The 19,693-nt window shown below is 30.5% G+C and overlaps 1 protein-coding gene across 2 annotated transcripts in view; it reads right to left on the reverse strand.

The window, feature by feature from the left end:
• Window positions 1-4,145: 4,145 nt before the first annotated feature.
• The window catches only part of LOC139487436 (fibrillin-2-like), a 108,108-nt gene continuing 92,560 nt past the window's right edge, over window positions 4,146-19,693 (reverse strand). For both annotated transcript variants that reach the window (XM_071272216.1, XM_071272217.1), the window contains exons 57-70: window positions 19,277-19,402; window positions 18,804-18,938; window positions 18,144-18,266; window positions 17,459-17,716; window positions 16,893-17,159; window positions 16,237-16,500; window positions 13,664-14,305; window positions 10,523-10,632; window positions 9,695-9,765; window positions 7,181-7,371; window positions 6,334-6,439; window positions 5,845-5,861; window positions 4,989-5,124; window positions 4,146-4,387 (exon numbers count right to left, since the gene is read on the reverse strand). In XM_071272216.1, coding sequence (XP_071128317.1) covers window positions 4,177-4,387; window positions 4,989-5,124; window positions 5,845-5,861; window positions 6,334-6,439; window positions 7,181-7,371; window positions 9,695-9,765; window positions 10,523-10,632; window positions 13,664-14,305; window positions 16,237-16,500; window positions 16,893-17,159; window positions 17,459-17,716; window positions 18,144-18,266; window positions 18,804-18,938; window positions 19,277-19,402 — 2,657 coding nt within the window. In that variant the 3' untranslated portion in view covers window positions 4,146-4,176. The remainder of the gene's footprint in view (window positions 4,388-4,988; window positions 5,125-5,844; window positions 5,862-6,333; window positions 6,440-7,180; window positions 7,372-9,694; window positions 9,766-10,522; window positions 10,633-13,663; window positions 14,306-16,236; window positions 16,501-16,892; window positions 17,160-17,458; window positions 17,717-18,143; window positions 18,267-18,803; window positions 18,939-19,276; window positions 19,403-19,693) is intronic.

Genomic DNA, 19,693 nt, shown 5'->3' on the forward strand with positions numbered 1-19,693 from the left:
TGTTTGTTATATTAACTAGGTGTTATATTGTTCTTCTATTTTTCTTTGTTCAATTATTAATGTTACTTTTACTGTTTGGTCTGTTTAATGTGATATATATTTGACGTGGCTCGGTACTTATATATCCCGTCAATGTGTTTGTATTATCTTTCATTTGGCTGGTTTGTTTTGTATATGCGACATATTATTCTATAAGATGTCATTGTGTTATTGTTTATTATATATTTGATAATACTGTGAACGACAAACAACAAATTATCTCATTCGTGTAGTATTATTAACTATATATGGATACTTAAAAATTCTAAAAAACTGCTGGATAATTTTTAATCTCGGTTTATTTCTGTAACAATCTAATTAAAAACCGATCTCTCTTCGCTCCTGTTTCTGATATGTCGCGTGGGAGATCTAACGAAACCGGCTTTTAGGTCACATGTGAGTGAACTAAAAGTTTAGAATTTATAATGATATGCAAATGAGAAACAGGAGCGATGAGAGATCGGTGTTTAATTTGATTGTTTCTGTAATTACTTCTAACGTAACTTTTATAACCCTGCATACCACCATACACCATGTGAAATTAAAATTGGTTTGTATAGACATTGATCGACAAAATTTCTTTTATGTGACGTTTGTATTTTCTGACGCCCAACATACGAAACAAGGAATGTGTTTGTTAATTTGATAGATTCTTATTGTGTTTTTTGTATATGTTTATTTGTCTTGGGATTGTAAACAGTGATGATTGCTGTAACTATATTTTGACTGTTTTACCGATTATAAAATTGAGAATGGAAATAGGAATGTGTCAAAGAGACAACAAACCGACAATAGAACAGACAACAGCAGAATTTCACCAACAGGTTATGTCTATTGTGTTTACGCATCGTTGTAAAAATAACGGAATTTGATTCGACTATCATAAAAGTGAAAGGTTTAGCGCTATAATACCTGGTTCAATCCATTTGATTAGGGACTTTCCGTTTTGAATTTACCTCGGAGTTCAGTATTTTTGTGATTATACTTTTTGTTAACCTTTTACTAGAAATATATCTATTATTGTAATTTGGACAGAGATGTATGTCATGTGCTGCTATTTATAGGCACTTATATTATTGTAATTTGGGATATATTATAATCAAAAAGGGATAGAAAATTAAAGAAATTAATACAACTGTTCTTCTGATTAGTGGTGAAGTATAAGGTAGTTCTTCCTGCATGGAGAAAAAGATCACACTTCGTCAAACAGTATTGAATTCTGAATAAAAGAAGAGAGAAAGATACCAGAGGGACAGTCAAATTCAGAGATCAAAAAATTAACTTACACCGCCATGGCTAACAACGAAAAAGCCAGAAAAAACAATTGTACACACGACCCAACATAGAAAACTAAAGACTAAGCAACATGAACCTCACCATAAAACTGAGGATATAGCAGGTGCTTCATTCATTCAAAATTACAACATTCTGTTTGACTTAAAGAGCAAGACCTTTTGAATTCACTAAATAAGTGATACACAAGTTCAGGAAAAATAGGGCTTTCTCTTATCTTTTAAACACACATGTACTGATCATGAGGTAATCAAACCTTATTAAAGTGCTTCTTGTATTTCATGTCTTTAATTTTGAAAAGAAAAACAAATGTGTAAATTTTGATTTTAATAAAACTTTGTACCACATTAAATTACTATTCCAATTATGATTAAAACAGTATTGACTTTCAATTTGAACTGCAATTGATTCAATGATTAAAAGTAAATTTATGAAGAATTATAAAAGGTGAGGGTCATCAGACTCACCACTGTTCCTATTCGTGACTTTTTTTTTATATTTTTCAAATATCTATTTGTTTTTAATCTGACTTGTTTTAACAGCTGGAATGAGTATATATATAGATTCCGTAATGAACAAAATTTAAAACACTTTTGTACAACAAGTATTTAGATTTTTTAAGTACGAGGGAAGAAATTTGATGTTTAATGTATCTATATGGCACGTCAAGTTCATATATCCAACAAATATCTTAAAAATGAGAAATATTCTTTGACAATTGCAATATTGAAGAAAAAAAACATCATATCAATAACAAGATTCTGCAATGACAATTCATAATGTTAATTTTGATTTATAACCACAAACTGGCCGTTACAAAAAATCACACTTTAGAGAATTTTAAATGCAATGTTCAATAAATAAGTATGAAAACATCAATTTCTGTATATATAAACGTGTTTTTGCCATTACTGCAAAAGAAGTATTGATTGTTCCCAATTTAGGATAAAAAATAATCGTTTAAAATGATGATCCGTATGATAGCATTTGTGATGAAAAAATTAAAACAGTGAAAAAACAAGTTCCCTGTTTCTCAAAATTACATTTTATTCTTTAATACATGAATTGCAATTTAAGGGAATCAGTCTGATATAATATCTATTTATTTTTTACATATCTACAGTTTTAAATTATAAACCCTGGATAAATATGCACAAATTAATGTTCATCAACATGCCTGTGTTATTTCTGTTCATTAGAATACACCTGTATTGCTGTGTGATTACATAATCATTTTCCATTAATTTTTTTATAATACAGCAGTTTTTATATTATAATATTTTACCTTAAAATAATTACAATTGAGCGGCTGTCAAGTATAAAGATTATTATTTCTAAATATATGAAATTCATTATTTCTTTTTCACAAATCACTTTTAACATAATTTTAACATCTGAATATATATATACAACATGATAGTTACATAATTCGAAATGTCAATGCGTTTATGTCTCTATTTCATCATATGAAGAATATCTTTAAAATTGTCACATGATTAGACTAAAGGCCTCTTAAATGAACACTTGTTGAAATGTATTTAACTATCTGCAAAAATAAAATTTAATGTTATTAAAAATATACAAATTAAAGCAAATAAACTTTAAGGCAACATTTTATTGTTCTTCATCTTTTCGAGATTTATTTCATTTCATTTCATTTCATTCAGACATGAACAAAAATGTATAGGGAGAGGGTTAATATCTAACAAAACATGTTTAACCCCGACGCATTTTTTCACTTGTCACAGGAGTCTCTCGCCTTTGTTAGTCTTGTATTTTTTTTTAACTTAATTTCATTTATAAGTTTTGGAGTTTAGTGTGACGTTCATTTTCATTTTTAGCTGGTGTGTTTTGTATATGCGACTTTTTGTATTTCTTTGGTTCTTATAACATGACTATGTAATTCAAAAGATCCCGTCAGTATGATATTGTTCTATTTTATGTCATTATAATATATTTCTATTATGAATTACAAAATACGTTGAACCAAAAACGTCAAAATTATTCTTTCGGGTAGTGGAATGAACTATTTGTAGATTCTTATAAATTCTATATAACTGTTGGACTATTTTAAATCTCGGTCTATTTCTGAAATTAATTCTTACATACTTTTTATATTTTAACCCTGTATGCTAACATTGCCTATGTGAAATTTTTAAATTGTTTGTATATACATTGAACGACAAATATATGTGATGTATAACATTTTCTGACGTCAAACACGCGAATCAATGAATGTGTTTATAGAGAGATGTTTTTGTGTTCTGTTAAATTGTTCCTTTTAAAATTGTTACACGATGATGACTGCTGTACCCATATTTTGACTATTTTTTTTGTAATGACTGTTTAGTTCACGCATCATTGTAAATATAACGGAATTAACGTGAGAGTGTTAGCGCTATAAAACCAGGTTTAATCCACCATTTTCTACATTTGAAAATGCCTATACCAAGTCAGGAATATGACAGTTCTTGTACATTCGTTTTTGATATGTTTTGTTATTTGATTTTGCCGTGTGATTGTGGACTTTCCGATTGGATTTTCCTCTGGGTTCAGTAATTGTGATTGTGATTTTACTTTTCACTTAGTAAATGTAAGTTCAACTAGTACACGAGTTATTGAGGACCACGTCCGGGTGGAGAATTTTCTCGCTCTGTAGAATACCTATTGATGACCTTCGGCTGTTATCTTCTCTTGGTCGGGTTGCTGTCTCTTTGGCATATTCCCTATTTCCATTCCTAATTTCACGTTCTTAATTTTACAAACTAATTTTGTCTTTAAAAAATGATTAATTAACAATGACTTAAGTCTATATAAATAAAAAAAACTTACCAAAAAACTCGATCAGTCTTTGGATCTGTTTCTGGCCTCTTTATACGATAAAGACCCATACAGAACTTTTCCACGAAACATCCCATTATCATATGCTCCTCTTTCTGACTCTAAAGACCTATCATTCTCGTAACCATAGAATGCATTACTTCTAGGGCGCTTCCAGCTGTTGAATCGACCAGGTATAGCACCAGCAAAAAATCCCTCATGAGCTGGCATTGTTCTGAAAAGAAAAAGATGAAATATGCATATTAATATATGTTCAAATGACTAATTTATTGGAGACAGGCAAATATTGAAGCTATTAACTGTACAATTTGGAAATCAAACCGTTGAAAATATATTTGCTTCCTAAAACAACTTGGCATTTTAATTTTCTTAAATCCTATTAAAAAATACAGTTCAGAGAATTAATTTAAATGGGAGTACCCCAGGTACCCCGGGTAACACAATGTGCATGAACCTGTTGAAGTTTGTTTTGGAAATATGTTATACATCACTTACTTTCTTATCATTTAAATGAACAGAATTTTGAATACAATTCTTAAATCGACAGAATATAAAAATATAAATAAAATGGTTCTGATTTATAACCACTAAAAGGTGTTAGCTTTGATTGATTTAGCTATTGTTTACTCTGTATTTATATCTGCATATGCTTAAAATGGTAACCTGTTGTACCCAATATGAAGATTTGGCAATACACTAAATGGTTATAATTATTTGTTTGAATCTTTAAGAAAAACAAAGATCATATGAAATTCAAATCATTACCAACTGCAAATAAAACCTTAACTAACTTGATAGTTCTTTGATATTCTCACCTGTCTAAATCATCATCGTTTAACGAGTTACGTTTATGACGTTTACTGTTACATACACATAGGACTATGATCAATACTAGGACCATGAAAAATAAAGGAAGTCCAACGCCAAGGCCTATTATCAGTGGGAAATTATCTGAAATTAAATAATAAGATTAAACATTTATTATTAGCTAGGATCTGTTAGGTAAACACATTAAAATAATAAAAGAAAATGATTAATCTGTATATCTAACTAATGAGAACAATTGTTACTCCAACAGCCTGTAATTAGAAGTTGTTGGTTCACTCGTCTCGATGTAAAAATAACAATTAACGAACTATAATAAATTGAAATTGCAGGTTATTAAATATTATTTGAATTGCAAAATTCATTTCCGTTTCCAAAAAACATGTTACTTGTCCATTCGTTTTTGATGTGTTTTGATATTTGTTTTACAAGACACAAACTATAAGGTGACTAACTTTTCTCTTTCCTTATACATTATATCTATCCGTATGACTTATGATTTTAATACAAACTAGATATCTCATCGCTTTTATCTTATACATTAACAAGCTTACTGAGTGTGATACAATTTTTCTTTTTGTCACTTTTAACCTTGCAGAAATTAAACTCACAGAGGACCAAAAAGCTCTAATCAAATGGCAACTCAAAGCTCAAACACATAAAACAAATGGATAACAACTGTTATATTCCTGTAATAGTTGGTGATTCTTATGTTCAGTATCAAAATTATTCGGACTATTTTTTTTCTAATTTTTAACAATTTCTGTACTTCTATTGGCAGCTACTTTATATCTTATTATTAAGGTATAAATATTTTGTGTATGAATTTTTGTTATCTGAACTTACCTGTACTCTTAAGTGACCTAAAAAACGAAGACAAGTTTAAAATTTCATAGTACATGATTGTAAATCTCAAAAACTACACTATGACTCATCAAAGATGTAATAAAAAAATAAAACCACAGAATACAAAACATAAAACAGGAAAAAGAACATAAGAATTGATAATATTAATCAATTTATAAGTTTAAAAAAGGATAGCGTAAATGTAGGAAATATTTATCATTATAAAGAGTAGAATGATTTTAGTTTATCTAGTGTATCTGTTTAATAGCTACAATGGAACTCTTTACTGGCATTTGGGCCTTATTTCTTCTGTTAGTCTGATCTTCAAGTGAGACTTATTCACAATTTAAAATAATAAAGAAGACATTAAAAAATTAAACATTTTTTCCTGTGCATTGTTTATTATAGTACCATTAGAATAAAAAAAACACACACACACACAATATTAATTTAAAAGAAATTAATATTTACAATCATAAGTTAACTTACGCACAATATGGTACGCCATTACTATTCACCGAACATTGCTGATTTGTTGGACACGTGTTCAATGTATTAAATGTGCCACAAATAGTTGTTAATGTCGTAATTGTAGCTGCAAGATCAAATAAAAGTACTGGTGTATTGTCACTCATCAAAGATATTGAAACAATCATACTAAAACAAAAAATTCGTTGAATACTTTAGGATTCAGGAAAATTGACAAGAAATGTATGATGAAAACTAAACCAACTACACATGATTTGACATGCTCACACGCACATGGCTTATATAGTTTATACTGGAATATCAGTGAAAGTAAAGTTTGCCTTAATCATTGACACATGGCTAAACACCACTGGTTGTCTTAGTTTTTATTATACTTTTTTGTATCAATTTTTCCTGAATTCAAAATAATAACAGATTGGAATATTTTTTTGATCTAACTAATTTCAGTTTTAATTTATATTGACAAAAGGTGTGTTATCAGGTAGATATAAATAATATTCAAACAAAAAACAACGAATGTAGCAAATTGTACATGTATCCATATAAAAAGCTATTTAATAGCATTATGAATAAAACTTTTAATACTTTTTTAAGTGTTTAAATATGTGGTATGCATCGGTCATTTTCTAACATATAATCTACATTTTAAAACAGAATGAAGAGCAAATGATTTTGTTTAATACTATAATTAAAGAATTTCAAATCATATTGTGTTCATTTGCTCTATTGATTGAATTTCTACAATAGAATTTATATTAGAAAAATAAAGAATTGATAATATTATCTTAATCAAAAGAAAAACTTAGCCTATGAATAAAGGAAGAAAAGGAGTATGAGTATAAAGTACCTTTAACTCCTCCTGCTGTATGAATGGCAGCGGAAGTGGCACCAGCTGCAGCCGGAGAAGTTAGTCCTGCACCAAATGTCAGCATATCAACACCATTTACAAGGTTATTAGTGGCAGCAGCAACATGATTTTGGCCAGTCGTAGTTTTAGAATTCAATATGACTGTATGATTCACAACTAAACTTCCTTTGCTGAAATAAAATTATAAATTGTTCTTAAGGTTGCATTTCTGTAAATATTGACAATGCAATTTCCCATAGGAACTCCTTTTACGGCTAAAACTGTACCACTTTTACTATGAAGTTTTGAAAAAAATCTTATCCTAGAATTGAAAGTTCATATGCACCACAATTTTTTTCAAAGATCAAAATATAGGGCTGTGCGGCATATTTTCAACGTTTATATGACCTGAACATCTCAGAGTTTAAACTTACACTAATTTTCTTAACTACCCCTACCTGGAATGAAAGGTTATTACAGATTTCAATGTAAATAATATGCACGTGTTTATTTACTGGTAACATTCCCAAGTTCTGTCTCTGCGATATGGAACACAGAGAGCATAACTGGGAACCAGTATGTAAACAAAATTTATTTTCTATGAATATTCAATTACTCCCCAAAAGAGGCGTGTTTTGAGAAACAGCTGTATTTACAAAGTGCAACCTATACAGACATTTATTCAAATAGAAAACTCTCTAAAATCAGTTTTTCTCACATTAATACTCATTTATCAGAATTAAAGTCTTAAAGAAATCACTGTGTATACTCTAAGTTTTTCTTTACTATACATTTTATACCCCCTCCCCTGTTTCAATTTTTTAAAGAATTTGAAAACAAGACTTTAATTATTGCCAGCTTACCCTATTTGCATATTTTCTGATAAAAAATGCCTAGAACCTGTTAAAAACTGTTTTGATAACATATTGAAAGCATATCAGAATATCATACATGTAATGTTTAGCAGTCAATCATTACAACATTCAAGATTATATAAAGTATCCAATCCAGTCTCTATCTCCAGTCCACATCTTACTGTATGCCTATTTGTCAACTAAAGAACACATTTTCTGCCTCAAATGGTCAATTTAGAATTCTTGTCACAACAGTATCATCTGTAACCATATATCTGACACAATTTAGCTACTATATATACTAGAAGTGTTCAAACAAAGCCATATTTGCAATAGTTGTATGTATGCAGATACCAGTCTGAGATATAAATTCACTTAAAATGTTGTAGAGATGACTGCTAACATCTGAGTTTTGCATAACTTCCAAGCATAGTTATTGTTTTCTATATCAAGAACTTTAAAATAATAAAATCATAGCATTTACAAGTTAAATTATTTGTTTTATGACCCAGGGGGTAGGCAATTTTCTATGTTTTTTGCCCCTGGGGCCTCAAATTTCCTAAATCATTCTGCTGTTTCTAGCAATTTGGAATATTTAGTACATATTCAGGATAAAACACACTATTGTAAGTTTTCTTGAGATATTTTTGTTTTTCTAGCTTGTATTTATTATGCCGTGGTGACAAAAAAGCAGATTTAGGTGTTGCGGCTTACTTTTGGGTTATCGAAAGGACACAAATACCCCATAAATAATATCCAGGAAGGATCTATGAGTTTCAATGACTGCGAAGAGTAAACATAAGCACTTCTTAACAATTTAACTTACAAATATGCAAATATTATGATTTAATTTTGTTATCAGGACTTTAAGTAAACTATGCATACTGTAAACTGTGAATTTATGCTGAGTCATCATATTTAAGGCCCAGGATTCTATCAATCTTCATTAAATATTTATAAAACTTCTTATTTGAGTTAATTTCTTTAAAATCTGTGAAATAAAGCAAATTTGGTTAAATTCTGAATGTTCCCCTTTTTCACCCTATATAGGTTGCATTTCTGTAAATATTGACAATGCAATTTCCCATAGGAACTCCTTTTACGGCTAAAACTGTACCACTTTTACTATGAAGTTTTGAAAAAAATCTTATCCTAGAATTGAAAGTTCATATGCACCACAATTTTTTTCAAAGGTCAAAATATAGGGCTGTGCGGCATATTTTCAACGTTTATATGACCTGAACATCTCAGAGTTTAAACTTACACTAATTTTCTTAACTACCCCTACCTGGAATGAAAGATTATCACAGATTTGAATGTAAACAATATGCACGTGTTTATTTACTGGTAACATTCCCAAGTTCTGTCTCTGCGATATGGAACACAGAGAGCATAACTGGGAACCAGTATGTAAACAAAATGTATTTTCTATGAATATTCAATTACTCCCCAAAGAGGCGTGTTTTGAGAAACAGCTGTATTTACAAAGTGCAACCTATAAGCTTAAATCTCAACAACTGCAATACTTATACAGAAGAGCTCACATAGTGTAGCATTTATGAGGCATAAAGAGGTTATACATTTTATATTATTAAGGTCATGTACTATATGAACTTAAAAAATCCTTTTTTTACAAGCTGGGATGTGAAGCTTTTCCTACCTTATTCTATACACAACTACTTTAATGAAATTGTCTTTTGTTGCAGCTGAAGAAGAGTAGTAGGTTGTCAACTGAAAAATAAAGAATATAAAATGTTTCACAAACCGAAAAAGGTTTAATTATGCTTCAATCACATTAAGATAATATAATTTAAAGTCATAAAATTGTTGTTATCACTGATTGTTCTATTTCTCCTTAAAAATTTATACTGATATTTTCAGAATGTTTTGACATTAGGTGTCAAGACAGTAATTACAAAGTCGTCGAAATGTTCACTGCCATGATTTATGTTGATGTGGGTTATGTTATTTGTATATGAAGATTGTTTGTGAGTTTCATTCTAAATAGTGTAAAGATGATTTCAAATTAAATTGGAATAATTTAGAGCATTTATGTTAAACAAGTTTTTTTAAGAGTGAAACTGACTGTAGCAGAATTTTAAGTATAATCAGACTTATGAATTAAATTTTGCTATTGGTTCTAAGACTACCGGTATTTCAAAACAAGATTTCTGTTGTTTAATGTAAGGACACAGAGCTCCTGTGCTGACTTCTGATTGTTCCATCATTCTTTTTACTCTTGGTCATGGTGAACTCTTCTTTGAGTTCTGATTTTTCTACTATTCCTTAACCGTTTTGGATTGTTCTTTTTAGATATTATCATGATTACAAAGATGTAAACGATCCCATTTCACCTTAAAGTTTAAAAAAAAAATGCCTTTCCAAAATCAGGTTTTAAATCAAGATGGATACTATAATAAATTATAATAAGCAATCTTCAGATCATTATATTATCATTCAATAACACATGCATTGTTTATGAACTTACCACAGAAACAGTCTCATTAAATAATTCTTGATAGTACACAGTATTTTCATTGGTTATGTCTTCATTGGGCGTGACACCTATTGTCAGAATTACTTCTACTTTTAATTCACCTGAAAAAAAAATATTTAGATTTAAAAAGATTAAAAGATTAAAATATGGGTACCTCGTAGTTCAGATTCATAATTCTGACTAAACATGATCATTTCGGGGCCTTTTATAGCTGACTATGCGGTATGGGCTTTGCTCATTGTTGAAGGCCATACCGTGAACAATAGTTGTTAATTTCTGTGTCATTTTGGTCTCTTGTGGAGAGTTGTGTCATTGACAATCGTACCGCATCTTCTTTTTTATATGATATTATAGGAGCAGTTTAAATGCTAGAGACTGTGAGTGAAAAAGATGAATGATAATAACGTATTTAAAAACATTGGTACAATGTATATAGTAAACAAGAAAACGACAATAAACATGATCCATGAAACTAAGGTGAAGGTTGAAACAACAATGTAAGAAAGACATGTAGACTTTACTGTCAGTATGTTTACAAAATACAGTTAAGCTGTTGTAAATAGTATACATACCTAATCATCTAAACGAATGGATGAGCAAATATTTGTAGAAATGAGGTTCAGGCTAAATTATTTTGGAGATGGACACGAGAATCAGTGATCAAATACTAATGACCTTTTGCTAAGTGTCTAAAAAGTGAATCTAATCATAAAATCTGCATGCTGACCAATGAATTTTGAAAATGATGTCAGGTTAACCCTGTCTGACAATCATGTAAAACTTGTACTGATTCCAATACCGAATAAATCTGTTCTCTGCTCATAACAGCTTAAAATCAGTTAAATCACTTGATAATAAATTAGTCTTTAGCAGTCTCTGACCCATATAAAGAATGCAAGAACAACAGACAATTAATAGATGAGACCTTCGTAATATTAGGCATCTGTATCATTAATTGTATATGAATGTAAGATAGAATTATCCAATTATTCTATCTTCTATATTAAAGAGTTTATGACGATGCATGAAATTATCAACACTTACTCACAAAAGAGGGACGAAAGATACCAAAGGGACAGTCAAACTCATAAATCTAAAACAAACTGACAACGCCATGGCTAAAAATGAAAAAGACAAACAAACAACAGTACACACGACACAACTAGAGAATAAACAACACGAACCCCACCAAAAAACTAGGGGTGATCTCAGGTGCTCCGGAAGGTTAAGCAGATCCTGCTCCACATTCGGCACCCGTCGTGTTGCTTATGTGATAACAAATAGTCTAATTCGGTAGGTCACATAAGGAAAGGGAAGGGGATTGTAGTTAAGACGTAAGGAACATATCCGATATCATTTGTGAAACGGTTATTCCATAACGGTCAACCAATTCGTGATGGCGTCCGTAAAATTTGCGAAGGGATGATTTCAACTTCACCATTTGGAACTCTTGGTTTAATAACTTCCATGTGAGCAACAACCCTCTATCAAGAAAATCATGATAGGAAATGCAAGCACGGGAATATCGTATCAATTGGGAGATATATACCCTGTATGCAGGTGCTGCTGGAATGTTGTAACTTAGAAATGGAAAGTTCACAATTGGAAAGCTGAAATCATCTCTTTTGTCGTAAAGTTTTGTTTTCAACCGACCCTCATTGTCAATTTCTAGATGTAAGTCAAGATATGAGGCCGACTTAACTGTATCTGTAGTATCCTTTATCTCTAGCTCGATTGGATAGATGCGTTCCAAACAGTCACCAAATTTTGAATTATGTAGTGAAAGAACATCATCTAATATAGCGAATAGTAGAGTTAAAGGATATTGCTAACTTCTTATCTTTCTTCCTAAGAAGTTTCTGCATGAAGTCAGCCTCATAATAATAAAGAAACAAGTCGGCAAGTAGAGGGGCACAGTTTGTTCCCATTGGAATGCCGACAGTCTGTGGGAAAACACGTCCTCCGAACGTAACAAATATGTTGTCAATCAAGAAATCAAGCATCTTGATAGTATCAGTTTCAGAGAATTTTTTGTTCGAATCAGAGTGATCCTTTATAAAGTAGGATTTATCCCTCCCTAAGACAAGATACTTGTATCTACGTTGGCCATTCTTTTTTACGAAGCAAAGCAATACCAACTCTTTCAATTTGTCTTTAAGTTTGGAATGTGGAATACTAGTGTACAGAGTAGAAACTGTACCATTATTTGACGGTTATTTTTCTGAAATTCTTTGATGTGTATCATATGTTAATATATATAAACTATGACAATGAAGGGTTATGAATAAAAACGAAACAGTATTTCAAAATGTGTTTTTCCTAAATCTAAAATGATTGATACAATTGAGAAAAAAAAATGTGTTTATATTTTATTATAATCTGTGTATTTTCTAGATACTCATAGAGTATTTCTCAGGAATAGTTTATTGGAGCTTGGGCATTGGAGTACAATTGTAACAAGCAATCTGAAAAAAAAGAATCTGGTTCCTATTCAATGAAATAACTTTAGCACAGATCATAATTATAGGCAATCATAAAAGTCCTAGCTGCAAGCAAACCATTGCAGCAATGCAATTGTAAACAGTGATTAGTTTAGTAACCTTTATATGCATATCAAGCACTATCAGAGTAAAAAGCCTGCATGTGCAGTAACTTTCATTAGGAATTCAACAGCTAAAAAAGCTGTTTAATAAAGCTAAATACTGATATCATATCGCTTAGCTTTACCATGAATAATATAGCTTAATATGTAAAGCATTTTTGCAATAATCCTTAAAAAGAATGCAGTAGAGAAGTTGCACATTCAATTTTGTTTGTAATAAGTTATTTACAAGGGAATGATCTAAATAGTTGGTATAATCTTAAAAACAAATGTACAAGAATAAATTATTGAAAACTGAAAATGAAGAGAAGTCCATTTGTTACATTTTTCATTATTTTTCTCACTGTTTTTCCTTCCTAAATTCTTAACTTATTCTCAGTGCAGTAAATGAGCATTTGTTTTCCATTATGTCTGTTTATTCTAAATTTTTCTTATCAAAATTTCATGTAAAATTTTATGTGACAAAACATTAATTATGATAGTAAAAGACTGCAGCTACTTTTTATTTTTTTACTTCAGATTTTAGATACCTTCATTAGTTGTGCCATCTTTGGTTGATGCCTCTTGTGTTGTTGCTTTTCCAGTTGTTGTTTCTTGTGTTGTTACTTTTTCAGTTGTTGTTTTTTGTGTTGTTACTTTGTCAGTTGCCTTTTTGGTTGCTTCTTGAGTTGTTGTCTTAACTATGGTAACCTCTTGAGTTGTCGCCTCTTGTATTGTGGTATCTTGTTGTGTTGTAGCTTCTTGAGTTGTAGCTTCTTGCGTTGTCGCCTCTTGTGTTATGGTATCTTGTGTAGCTGTAGCTTCTTGTGTTGTAGCATCTTGTGTTGTAGCCTCTTGCGTTGTCACCTCTTGTGTTATGGTAGCTTGTTTTGCTGTAGCTTCTTGTGTTGTAGCATCTTGTGTAGTAGATTCTTGTGTAATAGCTTCTTGTGTTGTAGCTTCTTGTGTTATAGCTTCTTGTGTTGTAGCTTCTTGTGTTGTAGCTTCTTGCGTTGAAGCCTCTTGTGTTGTAGCTTCTTGTGTTGTAGCTTCTTGCGTTGTAGCCTCTTGTGTTGTAGCTTCTTGTGTTGTAGCGTCTTGTGTTGTTGCTTCTTGCGTTGTAGCTACTTGCGTTGTAGCTTCTTGTGTTGTTGATTCTTGTGTAGTGTTTCTTTTAGTTGGGGTGTCTAGAGCTTATGTAAAAAAAAAAATGATATTTTTTCTATAAATATCTTGTACATATAATATCCTTCAAATATAGTTATTAGAAGAGACCATGGTCAGTTATGTATAACGGCAGATTTTTTTTCTTCAAATAAACGCAATGGATTTAAAGTTAAAATTTCAGGCACAAGGGAGCTATTAAACCAAGAGTTCCAAATGGTGAAGTTGAAATCATCCCTTCGTAAATTTTACGGACGCCATCACGAGTTGGTTGACCGTTATGGAATAACCGTTTCACAAATGATATCGGATATGTTCCTTACGTCGAAACTACAATCCCCTTCCCTTTCATGAATATGACCTACCGAATTAGACTATTTACCGGATTTGTAATCACTTAAGCAACACGACGGGTGCCACATGTGGAGCAGGATCTGCTTACCCTTCCGAAGCACCTGAGATCACCCCTAGTTTTTGGTGGGGTTCGTGTTGTTTATTCTTTAGTTTTCTATGTTGTGTCGTGTGTACTATTGTTTTTCTGTTTGTCTTTTTTATTTTTAGCCATGGCGTTGTCAGTTTGTTTTAGATTTATGAGTTTGACTGTCCCTTTGGTATCTTTCGTCCCTCTTTTAAAATTGATGAAGCACAAAAAGGATAGATTATATTGCATTCATGATAATCCAAAAGTTTGGAAGATCGGGGGTCTAAATCTAATGCATGTTTTTAAAATTGTCAAAATGCAGTTAGTATCATGCTTTTTTTGTAAAATATAATAACAAGTATGGATCATCGTGCTTTTTTTCTCGAGCTACTGGTTGAGCAAAATTGTTTAGATTTTGTATAGATTATGTATGGAAAACCCAAAGGGTGATAAAACGAAATCTTAACCATATAACTTTAAGATAAAACTTGAGAATATAGCTTTAATAATATGTTTTCAGATAAGAAAAAAGAAGTAATTAGGTAACGGGACTCGTTTTCTTGCTTCATAACAAAATAGCAAAATTCACAACACACTCTATTATATCTATTTATCCCCCTTCTATCTGAGTTATGTACCATTATGTGGCCAAATTTTATTAAAAAAATAATAAAACAAAAATTATCTATATTTTGAAAAATACAGCCGTAAATATGATAAACATATAATTTATTCTATATAAAAATGGAAAGTCTTACACATGAATTACATACTACTCTCGAAATTTGAACATGTCATCAAAGATTAAGACCGATTGTTATCTGCTTTTTAAAAATCCAAGATTGAGGAAAACAACAGAGCTTCCTTAAGATAAAGCAATCTAGAATTACCTGTTTGGTACAGTATAGCATGATATCTCATACAAACATAGATAGCATTCATACAAAAATTATTAGATCCACAAATGAGATATTAATACTATTTAGGATCGATGGTTTAAGCAGAATAAATAAAATAGAAAACAAAAAACATTATGCAGAGTTGCACATGGTCGCATCAATGCCATGCAATAAAACAACATACAAACATTAACGGGTACACACTTGAAACGAGGCCTGCATGGCCAATTTAATAATTTTGATTTAAAAAATTGAACCACTTGGACACATTTATTCAATATTTTCTATCTATCTTGGTGAAATAATAATTAAAAACTAATGTACAATAAAACTGTATACAAAAGAAATATAAACACTGCATGGTTGTATAGACATACCAACAATAAATTTTATTAGATGTCATTTGATATGCAGAAATTTTAACAAAGGTATTTTACAGTCATGATAATTTTGTTTTAGCATAATTGGAATAAAAAAATGCATAACTATCCATATTCCTTTATAGAATTTACAGAATTCCTTCATGAAAGAGATGTTGAGATGAAAACATGGAATCCATATTACATCTCCTTTTTTTCAGTTGTAGATGGCAATAACTCAACTTATATCAGTTGATATCAATTTGATAAGCAAAACTTACTTTCACAGAGATTAAAAGCATTAATCAGATATCCAGCATTACAGGCACAATCATAAGAACCAACTGAATTTTTACAAGTTGAATAGGGAATACTGTCACAAGTGGTTGCATCTTCGCATTCATTTATGTCCAATTCACAGTTGGTGCCATTCCATTCATGTTTACAAGTACAACTACCATTAACATTGTTACAATCCAGTGTATTGGAAACAATACAAGTACAGGCCTGAGAACAGCTATCTCCATAATTTGAACTGCCACATTCTGAAAAAAAAAAACGTTTGTAAAGTGGGAGTATGTGGACCAAAAATTCAATAATAGCTTACATGCTGCTTTTATAATGTTTACAACAAATTTGTATGAATCAAAGTGAATATTGAACTGACATACAAAATTATGTAAAATAAAATTGCAAATGACCATTTTTTAAACATAGATTTAAATACAGTTTTTCTAATGTGGATTCATTATTATTCATTGGATACCAATTTCCGTTGATGTCGTTTGAATAGGTAAACGAAGAACAAATCTTCTATTTGCATTGATACAGTTTTTGCAAATCCATAAAAAATCAAATATCCACAAAAATGAAACTTTTCCCTTATACACGAAAATTGGTATCCACGATAATAAATGTATCTGAAATATCAGCCTACCTTGGCAACTTCCATCAGCTATTTTCTGGTATCCAGTAACACAATTGCACTCATGGGTACCATTTAAATTGCTACATTCAGAATTAGATGTAGTATTACATATAAAGGGAGTAACATTACACTCATCAACATCCTCAGAACAGGTGGTTCCATACCAACCAGTTTTACAAGTACAACTACCGTCAACATTGTTACAGGATTCTGTATTGGTTACAACACAGCTACAGGTCTGAGCACAGTCTTTACCAAATGTGTTGGAACTGCATTCTGGAAAGGAAATGATTTTTAGGTCAGGAATAAGAAATTAATACATTGTTACCTTATTATCTGATATAAAGGATTTGGAGGTTTTTATTTCAGTATTTTTTTTTAATTTTTAGGCAATTTTTTTATGATTTTTTTTACCATTACTCAATATTTTATAAACAAAGTCCAGATCCTCTTATCTGGAAGATTATATACTGTCTCTCTGTAAATATGAGAAATACATAAACACACATTTGAAGTTAATAGTCAAGTTGAAGTACAAAACAGACATTGATAAAAAATAAATTCTGTCAACTAACCGTTACAAACATCGGCGGAGTTAAAATAACCATCATTACAGACACAAACATAGGATCCATTGGTGTTTTCACACATTGAATACGTCCGACATATTGTTGAGTTGCTTGTACATTCATTGACATCTGATTCACAATAATCCCCAGCCCAGCCAGTTTTACAATTACAACTTCCTTCAGTGTTGTTACAAGAGTTGGTGTTTGCTATCACACATGTACAGTTTTCAGCACAGTTCTGTCCCCATTCTCCTTCAGCACAGGCTACAGTTCAGATTGAATTTAGTTTAGTTTAGTATAGATCAAAACCATGGCATTTGTTGCAGGTAAATTTCACACAGACTTACATATAATATGAACATCTAAGTTTGTTTTAATAAGTATTGAACTACATGCCTCGACTTAAGGGAAAAATATAAATGGAAACATCTTTCTTCAATACAAAGTTCCACAACTTTTCATTTGATCATAACGAAACAATCTTTTACATCGAGATTTTTTTTCCATTTATTTAAAAAATATGAAAAGTAAATATTAACTACATAAAAAAAGCAACTGTAGTATACCGCTGTTCAAAAATCATAAATCGATTGAGAGAAAACAAATCCGGGTTACAAACTAAAACGAGGGAAACACATTAACTATAAAAGGAAACATCGAAACAACAGAAACACTCAAATTGTTTACTAACCTGTGCAACTCTGTGCATCACTGTCCAGTTTGGTACCATTTTTGGTACAGGAGCATTCGTACCCTGGTGTTTTATCAATACATTTATCAGCACATGGATTGCTCGTCTCACACTCGTCGATGTCTGAAATTTTTAACAAACATACCGGTCTTTAATTATGTACGCTATAAACATGATAAATATACTGTTATATATTAATTTCTGGTGAAATACACCTTTTAGATTTTTTTGAATTATTTTCAGTTTTTTTTTGGTCTTGTAGTCATTACAATTAAGTTGTGAAGGGATTTTTTTTTTAAATTTCTTGAACCATGTATTGTGTTTTATGTATTTCTGTATTTTTCATTAAAATCAAAGAATCATTTAAGTTATCAGAGTTCCTTCATGTCTTTCAAACTTAATTACTGTTGTATTTAAAAAAAATGAAAGTATAGAAATTTAATAAGTTGTATCGCTTGTTGAAGACGTATTATGTGTTTCCCTCAAGGTAAATGATTGTTACTTTTGTTGCTGTCCTTTTAAGATTTATCCCCCTTCTCTTTTTATTCATATTTACCATTGCAATTATAAAGTGTATAAATAAACAAAATGATGGATTAAGTTTTAGTAATAAGATAAATATTAATAATCTGTCTCAATCAAAATCATGGGAAAACGTACTTTTACAGATCCCAGTTACATTATCAGTCATTGTTAGATTGAATCCTGCTGGACATGTACAGTATTCTGATCCATCAGATTGAACAGCACAAGTTCCTGGGTTGGTACAATTCAAACTGGAACATTGAGTCTTAACTGTGAAAAAAATAATAAATACTCATATATATCTTTAAATATTGTAATGCATACACACATATATGATTTGTACATTAAAATATTAAAGCCATTTTTTGAAGTTGCATAAGTCGAATCTTATAATCATGTCAATGGTATCCCAAATCAAAACGAAATTTAGTAAAAACAGTTAATTTATTCAAAACACAAGTCTGATTATTTAATCAACGTTCGACCTTTTAAAAACCATCATGAAATACTTATAATAAAAATGGATTATATAATATAAGAGTAAATTATTATTTCCAACTATGTAGTTATCAAAGTGGAATTAAGAATTTCTGGACAAAAAAAGTTACTTGTGCATTTCCTCTGGTCTGTTGGGCTGAGAAGGTATCCATCATTACAAGAACACTTATAACTTCCTGGAGTATTAAGACAGTTCTGGTCACACTTGTTCAAGGTTGTATCACATTCATTGATATCTACAATTTAATAATAAGATTTCTCATTATTCGCGTAATAAAAAATGTCCACCAAAACGTCACTGAATATAAATGTTTTTCTCTATATTTTGGCAGCTATTTCAAAGTTGCAACTCATTAAATTTCTTTTTTAAATTACTAATGTTGTGCTCATTTATTTTAGCAGTCAATGAAAACATTTTGTTTTCTTTACCTCTAAATATTTTAATCAAATGACATTTGATTAAAATAATTAGAGGTGAAGAAAACAAAACATTTATAAAACTTCGTAATTAACAATTTTACAATTAA

This window comes from Mytilus edulis, chromosome 9 (assembly GCF_963676685.1).
Source record: "Mytilus edulis chromosome 9, xbMytEdul2.2, whole genome shotgun sequence".
Classification (NCBI taxonomy): Eukaryota; Metazoa; Mollusca; class Bivalvia; order Mytilida; family Mytilidae; genus Mytilus; species Mytilus edulis.